This window comes from Cebus imitator, unplaced genomic scaffold (assembly GCF_001604975.1).
Source record: "Cebus imitator isolate Cc_AM_T3 unplaced genomic scaffold, Cebus_imitator-1.0 Scaffold71, whole genome shotgun sequence".
Classification (NCBI taxonomy): Eukaryota; Metazoa; Chordata; class Mammalia; order Primates; family Cebidae; genus Cebus; species Cebus imitator.
In genome coordinates, this window is record NW_016107386.1 from 1,306,977 (window position 1) to 1,321,446 (window position 14,470).

Below are 14,470 nucleotides of genomic sequence, written 5' to 3' on the forward strand. Positions count from 1 at the left end.
TTTTAGTAGAGACGGGGTTTCACCATGTTGACCAGGATGGTCTCGCTCTCTTGACCTCGTGATCCACCCGCCTTGGCCTCCCAAAGTGCTGGGATTACAGGCGTGAGCCACCACGCCCAGCCTATGTCTCCTCATTCTTGTCTCTTCTGTAAAACTGCTCCAGATTACCAGATGTGGTGGCTCACGCCTGTAAACCCAGCATTTTGGGAGGCCGAGGTGGGCAGATCATGAGGTTGAGAGATTGAGACCAGCCTGGCCAACATGGTGAAACTCCGTCTCTACTAAAAATACAAAAATTAGCCAGGTGTGGTGGTATGCACCTGTAGTCCCAGCTACTCAGGAGTCTGAGGCAGAAGAATCACTTAAACCTGGGAGGCGGAGGTTGTAGTGAGCCGAGATCACACCACTGTACTCCAGCCTGAGCGACAGAGCGAGACTCCATCCGAAAAAAAAGAAAAAGGCCGAGCATGGTGGCTCACACCTGTAATCCCAGCACTTTGGGAGGCTGAGGCTGGTGGATCACCTGAGCTCAGGAGTTCAAGACCAGCCTGACCAACATGGTGAAACCTCATCTCCACTAAAAATACAAAAATTAGCCGGGCAAGATGGCACATGTCTGTAGTCCCAGCTACTTGGGAGGCTGAGGCAGGAGAATTGCATGTACCCAGGAGGCCGAGGTTGCAGTAAGCCAAGATTGCACTACTGCACTCCAGCCTGGGCAAAAAAAAAAAAAAAAAAAACGGCTCCAGATTTAAGATCAAAGGAGAGACCCTGGGATGGGAGGGCACCTCAGCACTGGACTTTCCACATGGACATGTACATAAAGTCTAGCCAGCCTGATGCCCTCATGAAAGAGGCGGTGAGAGCTTTCAGATGGAAAGCTGAGCTTGACCACTTTTAAAGCCAGGTAAAGGAGTACATGTTCTCCAACATGGGCCAGCCAGGAAGATACATCTTAAGTGCTCCAGCCACACAGAACCCAAACCATCAAAACATGATACTTACAAGCACCCACAGAGCATGACCTGTAACGGGGCGTGCAGGACCTTGACTTTCTGTATAAAAACCAATAAAAGACAGATCCACATGTGACTTCTATACCTTCAGGTGAACCCCGTGCCTGCTCTGCCATGGATCAGCCAGCCAGAAAAACCCACAGGCAAGGACCCCCTGGCCGTCAGAGAAGGCCTTGTTCTTTGCAGACCAGGTCAGGAAGCTGGCCGTGATGTCTAAACAGGAGGCCAGTGGGGACTGGCAGGGGCTTGGGTGAGATGACAGAATGGTAACTAAAGGAAAGGATGGGTGGGGGGGTCAGGTGTCCCCAGGGACAGATATGGCTGAAGGCACTCTGGGCAGGGAAAATGCCAAGGCAAACCCTACATACCTGCATGAAGTGCAATTTCTCAAGCCTTTCCATGATAACTGGCAGCAAGACTGGAAGAGATGGGGGAAAAGCTGAGGAGAGGGCTGGGAGGCTCTCCCCAGGACTCCTTCTGCAGTCAGACCAGGAACCAAGTGATTCCCTCTCCTTCCACAGAAGCTCCAGAAAATACTTACCAATAGGCAGAACAGAAGACTAAGTAGGCATGGCCACCCCCAACCTCTCTCCCCAAAGTCCCCGAAGAACAGTGCTTCCAAGCTTCTCAACCTGCACACTTGCAGTAACAGGAGAACATGTGCTACTAAGTCCAAAGCCTCCTTCTCAAAACTCAAAAATGTATATGTACAGTCACATGAACAAATTTTGCAATACGCTCCCTCCTGGAAGCAAACCAAGGCAGGGAATTTATTTTCTCTACCGCTCTTCCAAGCACCCCACACTGTGTCTATACATTAAGCACAAGTGTTTGACAAGCATTAGTAAAGTGAAAATAACTTTCTACCCCATACCTTGGCTGAGCTGATGTTCTGGGAACTAGTGTGGTTCTTCTAGGCTTGCAGTAATCAAGCAAAGCAGTTTGAGAAGCATGGCTGTAGAGGGTGGGCCCCACCTCCCATCCAAAAGTTGAGTGTGGCTGAGATCTCCACCCTGTTGCAGAGTTCCCCAGGATGGAAGGGCTTCCCATCTTACTCATGCCAGGAGCTGCCATGGTGATCCGAGAAATAACTACTTGGGTGATGCCTATGGCTGCAGCTCTCTGAGGGCAGAAAAGAGTAAGTTGTCAGGAATGATGTATTCAGGGTACATGGGCTGCACCAGGGGGCCGAGTCAGAGTCACAGCCAAGTCTGAGATGGCAAAGGGGAAGGGATGGACCCTCCAGGGGCTGAGTGCCCTCACTTAATCCCCTCCCACCTAGCCATACTTTTATGGACCAGAAATGATGGAGAAAGGACAGAAGGGGCCTGTTCTACACAGAGAAACATGGGAAAATGTGATAGGAAGTGATGATGGAGTCAGAGAGGGCTTATCAATCCTATAATGGTGCCCACTCTGACCACTAAGGAGGGGACAGGGTCTGAGAGGGAATTCCCTCCTCCCACCCCAAAGGGAGGCCTCTGCTTACCCGGGAATGACCAATCTCATTTTGATTCCTGTCCTTCACGCAGATTCCCTGGATGAGCTCCCTAAACACAGATAGGAGTTGCTGGACTTGGGAAAGGGGTGATGGAAGCCCGCCAGCCACATAACATTCCAGGGGACCAAGGCCAGGCCACTTAAGCTCCAGGAAGCCACCTCCTGTAGCCTGGGTCTTTGACCTTCCTTCTGCACTCCAACGAGCAATATCTTAGGAGTGATCTAGGGCAGTGGCTAAGAGCACTGGCCCTGGGCCCGGACTGTCTGGGTTGAGCCCGGAAACTGCAGGGGAAGTGTGTGACCTTAAGCACAGTCTTTAACTCTCCCAAAACCTCAGTTGTGCTTATCTGCAAAATAAAGATCGTCCTCGCACCCACTTTACAGAACCTGGTGAGCATTAAATGAGATCATGGCTGTGAAGAGCTTGGTCCAGCACGTGACACAGAGTGGTCACTCCACAAGCAGTAACTATCCTAGCTATTCTTTTTTTTTTTTTTTTTTGAGACAGAGTCTCACTCTGTCACACAGGCTGGAGTTTAGTAGCGTGATCTTGGCTCACTGTAACCTCCACCTCCTGGGTTCATGTGATTTTCCTGCCTCAGCCTCCCCAGTAGCTAGGATTACAGGTGTGTGTTACCATGCCTGACTAATTTTTATATTTTTAGTAGAGATGGGGTTTCACCATGTTGGTCAAGCTGGTCTCAAACTCCTGGCCTCAAGTGATCCTCCCGCCTTGGCCTCCCAAAGTGCTGGGATTACAGGCATCAGCCAGCGCACCCAGCACACCCCAGCTATTCTTCTCAGGCCAGTTCTTGACAGCACTCAACCCAAGCTCTGGTAGGTGGCTGGGACTCATTCTCCTGTCAGGAAAGGGCCACTGGATGGGAAAGGGAAGATGAGCAGGGCAGTATCTGTGCATGACTATTCTGGTAGTGCTCCTTGTACAAAGGCTAGTGTGAACATTTTCCATTTGCTGGTATTCCCAAGAAAATGTGGCTTGTAGATATTGGTGATGGTGCCAATGGTAGAAACAGCAGTGAACACTTATGTAGCATCCATTACGTTCCAGGTGCTGTGTTGAGTGTTTTACATATATTACATCATTAAAACCTCATAACAGAGAAATTTCTCTAGTCAAGAAATAAGAACTGAGAGACACAGTGAGTTTATCCTTTACCTTTTCTGCTGACAAACTTACAGCTGGGTGCCTGGAAAACTTCTGTCTACTCTTCTGGTTTCTTTCAAAGCGCATGGGTTCTGTGCTATCTTTAGCACCTCAGCCTGCTACATTTCATTCTGTATGGCATCCCCAGGACTTGGGAAGTAGGAGTTCACAATTGTAACACAGGTCCAAAAGGACAGGATCCAGCATAAAATTCCACAGGTCCACCTGGTGTTTCCCATCCCATATCACCCAGGAGAGGACTCCCACGGCACTCAACACACAGCCTAACCCGAAGTCACCTACCTCCTGGGGCCATCACCACGGGAACAGCCAATCCCAGTGCTCTTCAGAGGCTCAGCCCAGCAGCCCTCCCCATGCCCACTGAAGTCCCCAGAAGCCACCCACTGCCTTGGTTTCTTGACCCTTTTCTGCAAATCTCATGGTTTGTAGGGAGAAAAAAGGGCCTGTACTCACTGCTGTCGCATCATGGGGATATTGACACAGTTAGCAGCAGCCACTGCAGCAAAGGGCACCCAGCGGCCCACCAAAGGTGGCGCTCTCTGTTGGGGGAAGGGAACAGTAGTTGTTCAGATGCGCTGGAAGATGGGAGGGGAGGGGGCTGAAGGACTACAACACAAAAAAGAAAATTAGACCTTGCTACTGCCACACATCCAGACACCCAGTCTGGGAACCCCACACGCCCTCAAAGGCCCAAGAGGAACCAACCTGGGGACGGCCCTGGTGTATTTCTCATCACTTGGCAGGCGAGGCTCTAGCCATCCCCAATTCACCCAGCCCCAATTCACCCAGCCCCAATTCACCCAGCCTGGGGAACTGTCTCCGGGCGAAGGATGTTTTTCCTAGAACTCTGCTGCCCCCTCGTGGCCACTCTGCTGCAGCAGCCCCAGACCGTACCTTTGTCAACATGTTCATGCCCACTGCCGTGGCCACAGCAGTGGTTGTGGCTGTGAAGTAAGAAAGGGCCATCTGCCTGGGGGAGGAGAGAGATGCTTGGGAGTGGGGAGCCCTGCCGGCTGAGGGCCAGACCACGGGCTTGAAGGAGAAAGTCGGCTGGCTTCACGCCTGAAAACCACACAGAATGTCCCCAGCCTTATCTTGTGACCCTCTCCCTGCTGCTCACAGTACCCCAGCCCCCTTAGCCTTCTTTCAGTGCTTCCTGCCGCGGAGCCTCTGCACACGGCTGCTCCCTATGTCGGGAGGTGTTCCCTGGGCTCATAGATGGTTCAACCCTCATCCTTCAGGACACAGCTGAAATGTCATCTCCACAGAAGAGACTGCTCTAAGTGGCCTAACTACACAGACCTCTGCTGTTCCCTGCCTTGCAACTCTGGTTTTCTGGGTGTTTTTGTTTGTTTGGCTGGTGTTTTTTGAGACTGATCTTAGGCAATCAGCCTGCCTTGGCCTCCCAAGGTGCTAGGGTTACAGGCATGAGCCACTGCGCCCTAGCCCAACCACACATCTTAACAATGTATCCCAGCACCTAGAACCATGCACATCCCCAGCACATAACACACACTCAAGAAGAAATATTTGTAGAATGAATGAATGAACAAATTTGGAATTGGTCTAAGAAGAAGCTCCACTCGTACTTGGCCTGAGAAAATACTTCAAAATCCTGGGAAAGGGTAACTTGGTTACCTGCTCAGTGTAGGCGCTACCCAGGGAGAACTGACAGCCCAGAACCCTTTAGAAAGGCTGTTCGTGGAGGGGCACAAGGACAGCCTGGGGCTCAGGTCTCCTACCTGATTGATGTGGGGGAAGCCGCATTCCTGTTGGTATAGTTGACTAAGGCATTGAAGGACTGGTTCACCCACTGCCAGAAGATCACCGCCGGCATCGTCCTACCAGTGAGGGAGGCCAGGAGAGGCAGAGAGAAGTCACATGGCAGGGAGTCCTGAGAGTATGCTAGTCAAAGCACATGATCTGCAGGTCCCCACACTGTTCCCATACTGTTTTTTTCTTTTGAGACAGAGTCTCGCTCTGCCACACAGGCTGGAGTGCAGTGGTGCAATCTTGGCTCACTGCAACCTCCGCCTCCTGGGTTTAAGCAATTCTCCTGTCTCAGTCCCCCAAGTAGCTAGGACCACAGGCGTGTACCACCATGCCTGGCTAATTTTTTTATTTTTAGTAGAGATGGGGTTTTACTATATTGGTCAGGCTGGTCTTGAACTCCTGATCTCAGATGATCCACCTGTCTTGACCTCCCAAAGTGCTGGGATTACAAGCATGAGCCACAATGCTCAGCCTGTTCCCATACTGTTTTATGCACCTGGGCTTTTGTGCATGCTGGGCCCTCTGCCTCAAATATCTCCTCCTCCTCCTTCTATACATGGCTGAATCCTGCTCCGTTGAGAGATCACTTCCTCCTTGGAACTTTCCTGACCCTTCCCCTGCCCCTCCTGAGACAGAGTAAGTCACTCCGTGCTCCCTGCTCCCACAATCCCATGTTCTTCCTCCAACCTACCACTTACCAAGCTGTACTGTAACTGTTTACTTCTTGATCTCCTCAACAAAACTGAGAGCTCATTGATGGGGTGGGGGTGGGGGATGGGGAGTTACTGAAGTCTTCATATTCCCAACACCCAGCCCAAAGCCCAGCTCAATAGCTGAACCAACCAATGAATGGGGTTGGAAACACAGGGGAGGAAGGAAGAGGTGGGAAGAAGAGTCACACATCCAGCAGCTACAGAGCCAGTCTCTTCTCTCCCCAACCAAGCTAAGAAAAGGGCTTCCTATTGTTTTATTTAGGTGTTACATAATTAAAATCATTGTGGAATAAGTACTTTGTAAAGAGGGAATTGGGGTAGCTTTTTTGTTGAGGGTTCTACAGAGGACTGCCTCAGTTAAAATCCAGGCACCCATATTTCCTGCCTGTTTAAACTTGGACAAGTTCCTCAGCCTCTCTAGAACTCTAGTTCGTCATCGATAAAATGGAAATGATAACAGTACCTATAGGGTAGGGTTGCTGAGAGGGTTAAATGAAGCAATACATGCAAAGAACGTAGCGTAGTGCCTGATTATCTGGTAAGTGACCAATCAAGAGGACTATTATTGTTATCATAGTCTGGCTTCCTGGCTAGCAGATCCAGGCAGATGTACCTCCCATGGCCCTGCCCCCAGGTCCTACCTGTAGAACTGGAGCATAAAGCCCGTGATGATCATGCCGCCAGGGAGCTGGAAGGACATGCGCCCAATGATGTTCATCTTCTCCCCAGTGTCAGGGTGAAAGGCCGAGTCATAAAGCTTCTTGGCATACAGCAGCTGCTCCACTTGGGTGCCCGGGGGCACAATCCCCATCCTGCCACCCAAGGACAGCAGGGAGTCACCATCCTGCCTGATCAATGTCTCCCAGTCTCCCTGCTCTGGTTTCTCCCAGCCCCCAGCCCCAAGATATGCCTATTTGTTCACCTTCAGTTTCCACCCCCTCCCAAGAGAACCCCATCAATGTCACTCTACTGCCTCTAGCCCCTTCCCCTGACCACTCACCTGCTCTTCTCCACCATCACCTTGGCCCAGTCGAGCTCCCGCTCGGATACGAAGACAGTGCGGGGGTCCGTGATGTTCAGGAAGTGCTTCACTCTCCCCAGGAAGGTGCGCTGGTCCCAGCGGGGGACATCAATATTAAAGCCAGACAGGTCAGCCTCCATCTTGCTTACACATAAAACTGTGGACCTAAGGGACAGAGGAAGACGAGGACTGTCTCCTAAATCAAAGCCCACCGCAGAGGACCTGACCACCTCCTACTGTTGCAGACTGCTTGATCTCCTTAGCTCCTGAGCATTATCTGACTCCACCTTGAGGGCCCCAGTGAATGGTCACCAGATTGAGCAACTGGGCACCAACATGCATTTCCTGAGGGCCTGCTGGTGGCCAGCTCTGTGCTTGACCATACTGCAGGAGGGACTGGAAAAGTGACAGTACAGTGCGTGTGCTTGGGGAGCTCTGGGAACAAAAGCCTAACCATTAAGTAGTATATAATATTCTCAGGTACTTCTGGCAGGGAGATGGGAAAGTAGCCATTTCGAAAAACACCGGCCAGGTGTGGTGGTTCACATCTATAATCCCAGCACTTTGGGAGGCCAAGGCAGGCAGATCACGAGATCAGGAGTTCGAGACCAGCCTGGCCAACAACATGGTGAAACCCTGTCTCTACTAAAAATACAAAAATTAACTGAGCCCGGTAGAGGGATCCTGTAATCCCACCTACTTGGGAGGCTGAGGCAGGAGAATTGCTTGAACCTGGGAGGTGGACGTTGCAGTGAGCCAAGATTGCACCACTGTACTGCAGCCTGGATGACAGAACAAGACTCTAGGTTGGGAAAAAAAAAAAAAAAAAAAAAAGAAAGAAAAAGAAAAACCACCCAAAGCCCTTTGTTCTTCTTCTTTTTTTAAATTTTATTTTACCTTTTCTGAGACATGGTCTTATTCTGGAGTGCAGTGGTGCGATCATCGCTCAATGCAACTATAACCTCCTGGGTTCATGGATCCTCCCGCCTCAGCCTCCTGAGTAACTGGGACTACAGGCACACACCACGATGCCTGGCTAATTTTTGTATTTTTTTGTAGAGACAGCACCTCACTATGTTGCCCAGGCTGGTTTCAAACTCTTGGGCTCAAGCAATCTTTCTGCCTCAGTTTCCCAAAGTGCTGGGATTACAGGTGTGAGCTGGTGCATTCGGCCTATTTTAAGATTTAGAGACAGAGTCACATTATGTTACCCAGGCTGGAGTGCAATGGCAATTGACAGGTATAATTATAGCTCGCTGCAGTCTCGAACTCCTGGGCTCAAGCAATCCTCCAACCTCAGCCTGGCAAGTAGCTGGGACTACAGGCATGCACTATCATGCCCAGCCCCTTTCTTCTTCTTAACAAGGTTTACCCTTAAGGGAAACTATTTTACCAGAGCCTAACCACCTTGGGTTTTACCAGAGCTTAACTGACTTGGGAGAAGGGAACTCCAGCCACCTCTTGCCTTCCTGCCTCACCTCAAGAGGACAAGGGGAGGCTGAGAAGCTCTTGTGAAGGTTCAGGGCCACCAGGTCACCAGGAGACTGAGACCTCATCACAGAACTGTAGATCCCTCCATTCCCTCACCTCACCACTGCACCAGCAGGGCACCTGCATCACTACAAGGATTGTAACAAAAAAAGGAACAAGTCTTAGGCCCTATTTAAAAAGTCTCTAGAGACCCATACACAGCAGGGGAGACAAGAACAAAGACACCAGAGGAAAATTTAGCCTTTATACCTATAGCTACAGCAAACAGTAAACACAGCCTAACTCCTGGCCAGATAAACAAAACCTCATCCCTCAGTTCCTCTCAACGGTATATCATGTCCAGCTTTCAGTGAAAAATTACAAGGCATACTAAAAAGAAAAAGGAAAAAACAGTTTGAAGAAACAGGCCAAGCATCAGAACCAGATTTATATATGAGATTTTGGACTTATCAGACCAGGAATTTAAAATAATTATGGTTAAAATAAATAAATTTTAAAAACTATGGTTAATATGCTCTGGTTAATAAGGACTCTGAAGGGAAAGTGGGCAACATACAAGAACAGGCGAATAACGTAAGCAGTGATGGAAACTCTTAAGAATCAAAAGGAGATATTGGAAATCAAAAATACTGTAACAGAGATGAGGAAAGCCTTAGATAGATTCATCAGTAGACTGGACATGGCCAGGGAAAGCATTAGTGAGCTTGAACATGTGTCAACAGAAACTGTCCAAATGCTAAAGGCCCATCCATGGCAGATTGGATAAAGAAAATGTGGTACACGTACACTGTGGAATACTATGCAGCCATGAAAAAAGAACGAGATCCCATCCTTTGCAGGGACATGGATGAAGCTGGAGGCCATTATCCTTAGAAAACTAATCCAGGAACAGAAAACCAAATATCACATGTTCTCACTTATAAGAGGGAGCTAAATGATGAGAACACATGGACACAAAGAGGGGAGCAACAGACACTGGGGCTCACTTGAGGGTGGAGGGTGGGAGGAGGGAGAGGATCAGAAAAAATAACTAATGGGTACTAAACTTAGTACCTGGGTGATGAAATAATCTGTACACAAGTTTACCTATGTAACAAACTTGCACATATACCCCTGAACCTACAGTTAAAGAAACAAATAATATTAATGCAATTATTCTAATATAAGGGCTTGGACTCAGATCCTCCACCCACAAATTCTGTCTCTCATTGAGGAACACTGAGTCCACGGTGGTAGGGATGGTGTGGGAATGTTGACTGGTCTTCCTGGATCGTTAGAATTACTATTTGGGGATGCATACCATCTGATTCTGTCAATCTTTACCCATTTCCACCTATCCCATATCTCATAGAAGAACCATCTCAAGTACTAACTGCTTTATATCCCTTAAAACATTTCTGGTTGGCTGGTGTGGTGGCTCACATCTGTAATCTCAGCACTTTGGGAGGCCGAAGCAGGAAGACCACCTGAGGTCAAGAGTTCAAGACCAGCTTGGCCAACATGGTGAAACCCCATTTTATATTTTTTTCTACCAGAAAACAGAAAAATTAGCTGGGCGAGGTGGTGCACACCTGTAGTCCCAGCTACTGCAGAGGCTGATGTGGGTGGAATGCTTGAGCCCAGGAGGCAGAGGTTGCAGTGAGCTGAGATTGAACCACTGCACTCTAGCCTGGGTGACAGAGTAAGACCCTGTCTACAAAAAATAAAAGAAAATAAAATGAAGAAGTAAATAAATAAACTTTCTTGGACAAACAAAACTGAGGACATTTGTCACTGGCACACCTGACTTACAAGAAAAAATATTTAATGGGTACTAAACTTAGTACATGGGTGATGAAATAACCTGGTCAGGTGCAATGGTTCACACCTATAATCCCGGCATTTTGGCAGGCCAAGGAAGGAGGATCGCTTGAGCCTAGGAGTTTGAGACCAGTCTGGGCAACAGAGTGAAACGCTGTCTCTACACAAATTAAAAAAGAAAAAAAGATAGCCAGGCATGGTGGCATGTGCTGTGTTCCCAGCTACTTGGGAGGCTGAGGTGGGGGTATTGCTTGAGCCTGGGAAGCTAAGGCTAAGCCTGCAGTGAGCTATGATCGTGCCACTGCACCCTAGCCTGGACGACAGAGTGAGACCCTGTCTCCGAAAAAAAAAAAAAAAAAAAATAAACAAAAGAGAAAAACCCTGTCTCCGAAAAAAAAAAAAAAAAAAACAACAAACAAACATAAATAAATAAATAAAAATCTTTGTCTTATTCTGACTTGTTAACAGTTAACAAACAGACACACTTGTTTAAATTAATAATAGCAACAATGTATTTGGTGATTATAGTTTATAGATCAGAGAAATAACATGACACAGTAATATCAAGGACAGAAGGGGGGAATTGGGAGGACTCCATTCTAAGGTACTTGCAGACTCCATGCAGTGGTATAGTATTACTTGAAAGTGGATTTGGATTAGTCATAAATGTATATTGCAAACTCCAGGGTAACCACTAAAAAGGTTTTCAAAAGAAGTGTAATTGATATGCTAGGAGAGGAGAGAAAATGGAGTCATACAAAAAAAGCTGAGGCTTTTACATTTTTGCCTGAAAACTTCAGGAAATCATTGAAAGATTTTAAGAAGAAAAGAGACAAGATCAAATATGTAGTTTACCAAGAACAAACTGGGTAGTCGTGAGAATAAACAGGGTGTGGCCGCACCTCACAGGATGCAGGGAGACCAGCTGGAAGGGAACCCCAGTAATCCAGGCAAGAAGACGTGGGGCTCAGATGAACCCACGGGCACTCAGAGGAGAGATCAAAAGGGGGAGAATCTTTTCAAGAGGTGGAATTGTAGGATCTGCTAAGCAACAGGTATAAGAGGAACATTGTATCAGTCAGGGTTCAACCAGAAAAGCAGAATCAGTAGATTAAGGCAGAAGGACAGACAGACAGACAGATAGGGAGATACCAAAACGAAACATGGGGCAACATGGGGTTCCTTTAACCCCTGGGCTGAAGCTATCTGCCTGCCTCAGCCTCCCAAAGTGCCAGGATTACGGGTGTGAGCCACTGCACCCGGCCTATACATATATATCACACACATATATATGTTGTATATTTTACAAACATATTTGTATACTATATTATAGTTTATAAATATATAAAATGTACAGATATATCAATATATAATTATATAAATGTTTATAATATTTATATATAAAATTTATACAGATATATGGATTATTTATGTTTAAATATAATATATAGCTATATAAATTTTTATATATAAATATTATAAACATATATTTATGTATATATAAATATATATGTTTTATATATTTATAAACATATAACTTTATAAATTATAAATATACATTGATATATCTTTATAAATTTTATAAATTTTTTTCTTTTTTCTTTATTTTTTACCCCCCAGCCTCCCAAATTTTTTTCTTTTTTTAGGCAGGGTCTCGCCCTGTTGCCCAGGGTGGAGTGGAGTGGTGCAATCACAGCTCACTGTAATCTCACATTCCTGGGCTCCAGGAATCCTCCCATCTCAGCCTCCGTAAGTGCTAGGATTATAGGCATGAACCATCACTCCTGGCCTAAATATATATAATACTGACATAATATAACATTGATAAAATATAGACATTGAAGGGCCGGGCGCGGTGGCTCAAGCCTGTAATCCCAGCACTTTGGGAGGCCGAGGCAGGTGGATCACGAGGTCAAGAGGTCGAGACCATCCTGGTCAACATGGTGAAACCCCGTCTCTACTAAAACTACAAAAAAAAAAATTAGCTGGGCATGGTGGCGCGTGCCTGTAGTCCCAGCTACTCAGGAGGCTGAGGCAGGAGAATTGCTTGAACCCAGGAGGCGGAGGTTGCGGTGAGCCGAGATCGCGCCATTGCACTCCAGCCTGGGTAACAAAAGCGAAACTCCGTCTCAAAAAAAAAATATATATAGACATTGATTTATCACAAGGAATTAGCTTATTGGCTCACCCAACTGTGGCTGTTGGCTAGACAATCCTGAAGTCAGCAGGGCAGGCAGCCAGCAACAAACCATGCCGGGGAAAGGGAGCAACTCGGGTAAGGGTTCAGAGTCCGGAACCTCAGAGGGGGTTCACGGGTGGCCTAGCCCTCCTATAAAGGCCTTCCACATGATTAGGTCAAGCCACCCAGGATACTCTCCCTTTTGAGTAACTTAAAGCAAACAATTGAGGAATTTAATTACGTCTGCAAAATCCCCTCACAGCAGCACCTAAATTACTGTTTGTCTGAAGAGCTGGAAGATGGTGTGTGTGTGCTCCCAGTAGCCATTATAACTGGAGCTATACTAGAGAGGGAATCCCGGGAGTCTTGTTTAGCTTAGCAAGTTGACACATGACAAATATTCAGAGTGATACCCAGGGTTTTTGAGTTGGGTGATAGGTGCTAACAGAGAGAACACAGAATATTTGGATTTGAGAGAGAAAATATAAATAGTAAGCTTGATTTCTGCATGTTGAGTTTCAAGGGCCATGGGATTTTTTTTTTTTTTTTTTTTTTTTTTGAGATAGGGTCTTGCTCTGTTGCCCAGGCTGGAGTACAATGGTATGATCATGGCTCACTAATCTAACCTCCACCTCCCAGGCTCAAACGATCCTCTGACCTCAGTCTCCCAAGTAGCTGGGACCACTAGCTGGGACCACAGACCTGTGCCACCATTCCTGGCTAATTTTTGTATTTTTTTTTGTAGAGACAGGGTTCTCCCTATGTTGCCCAGGTTGGTCTCAACTCCTGAGCTCAAGGGATCTGCCTGCCTCAGCCTCCCAAAGTGCTGGGATTACAGGTGTGAACCAGCACCCCTGGTCCTGCCAGGAGATTTTCTTTTCTTTTCTTTTTTCTTTTTTTTTTTTTTTTTGGCCAGGGTATTTTCTTAAATGCAATAGGCTGCTTCTTGTTGCAGGTCCTTTCCAAACACCATACTCAAAAGCTAGTCCTTCCTCTCTTCACTAAATAATACCTATTTGTCCTTTTATATTTTCATACAGATAATTTTCAGATTTACTTCTATAACTTCTACTATTAGATTATTTTGTCTTTTTCTTGAAAATGCCACTTTATGCAATACCACTGATTTGATAATGGAAAAAACAAAAAGATATATACATATAAAATATATAAATAAAAAAGAAAATACCACTTTAACTAACTGAAATAATTCACCTGCGAAGTGCGGTGGTATGTTCATTTTGCTCACCAGTGTCACCCCAGTGCCTAGCACAATATTCAAGTATTTGCTGAATAAGAAGTCCACCAGCCTGTGGGTACTCAGGCTTGAAAGAAAACACAGAGGTCAGAGCTAGAAGGAAAAAACAGAGTCAGCAGCACTGAGGTGATTTATGATAAAGTTTTCCAGTGAGAACACATAGAATGGGAAGAGGAGAGAGCTGAAGACAAACCCTGAAAAATCAGGACATTTAAGAAGCCGAGGGGGGACACAGTGGCTCACACCTGTAATCCCCGCACTTTGGGAGGCCGAGGCAGACAGATCACCTGAGGTCAGGAGTTCAAAACCAGCCTGGCCAACATGATGAAATCCAGTCTCTACTAAAAATACAAAAATTACCTGGGTGTGGTGGTACATGCCTGTAGTCCCAGCTACTCAGGAGGCTGAGGCAGAATTGCTTGAACCCAGGAGGTGGAGGTTGCAGTGAGCTGAGATCCAGCCACTGCACTCCACCTTGGTAACAGAGCAAGACCCCATCTCGAAAAAAATAAAAATAACAGTTTGATTCTAAC

General features: G+C 46.9%; 1 protein-coding gene across 1 annotated transcript in view; it reads right to left on the bottom strand.

The window, feature by feature from the left end:
* The window catches only part of SFXN2 (sideroflexin 2), a 24,450-nt gene that overhangs the window by 5,879 nt on the left and 4,101 nt on the right, over positions 1 to 14,470 (bottom strand). Inside the window, exons 2-10 of the mRNA XM_037739485.1 lie at positions 7,189 to 7,374; positions 6,830 to 7,000; positions 5,445 to 5,543; positions 4,597 to 4,672; positions 4,156 to 4,241; positions 2,506 to 2,566; positions 2,072 to 2,138; positions 1,385 to 1,434; positions 1,006 to 1,055 (exon numbers count right to left, since the gene is read on the bottom strand). Of these exons, the coding sequence (XP_037595413.1) occupies positions 1,006 to 1,055; positions 1,385 to 1,434; positions 2,072 to 2,138; positions 2,506 to 2,566; positions 4,156 to 4,241; positions 4,597 to 4,672; positions 5,445 to 5,543; positions 6,830 to 7,000; positions 7,189 to 7,374 (846 nt within the window). The remainder of the gene's footprint in view (positions 1 to 1,005; positions 1,056 to 1,384; positions 1,435 to 2,071; positions 2,139 to 2,505; positions 2,567 to 4,155; positions 4,242 to 4,596; positions 4,673 to 5,444; positions 5,544 to 6,829; positions 7,001 to 7,188; positions 7,375 to 14,470) is intronic.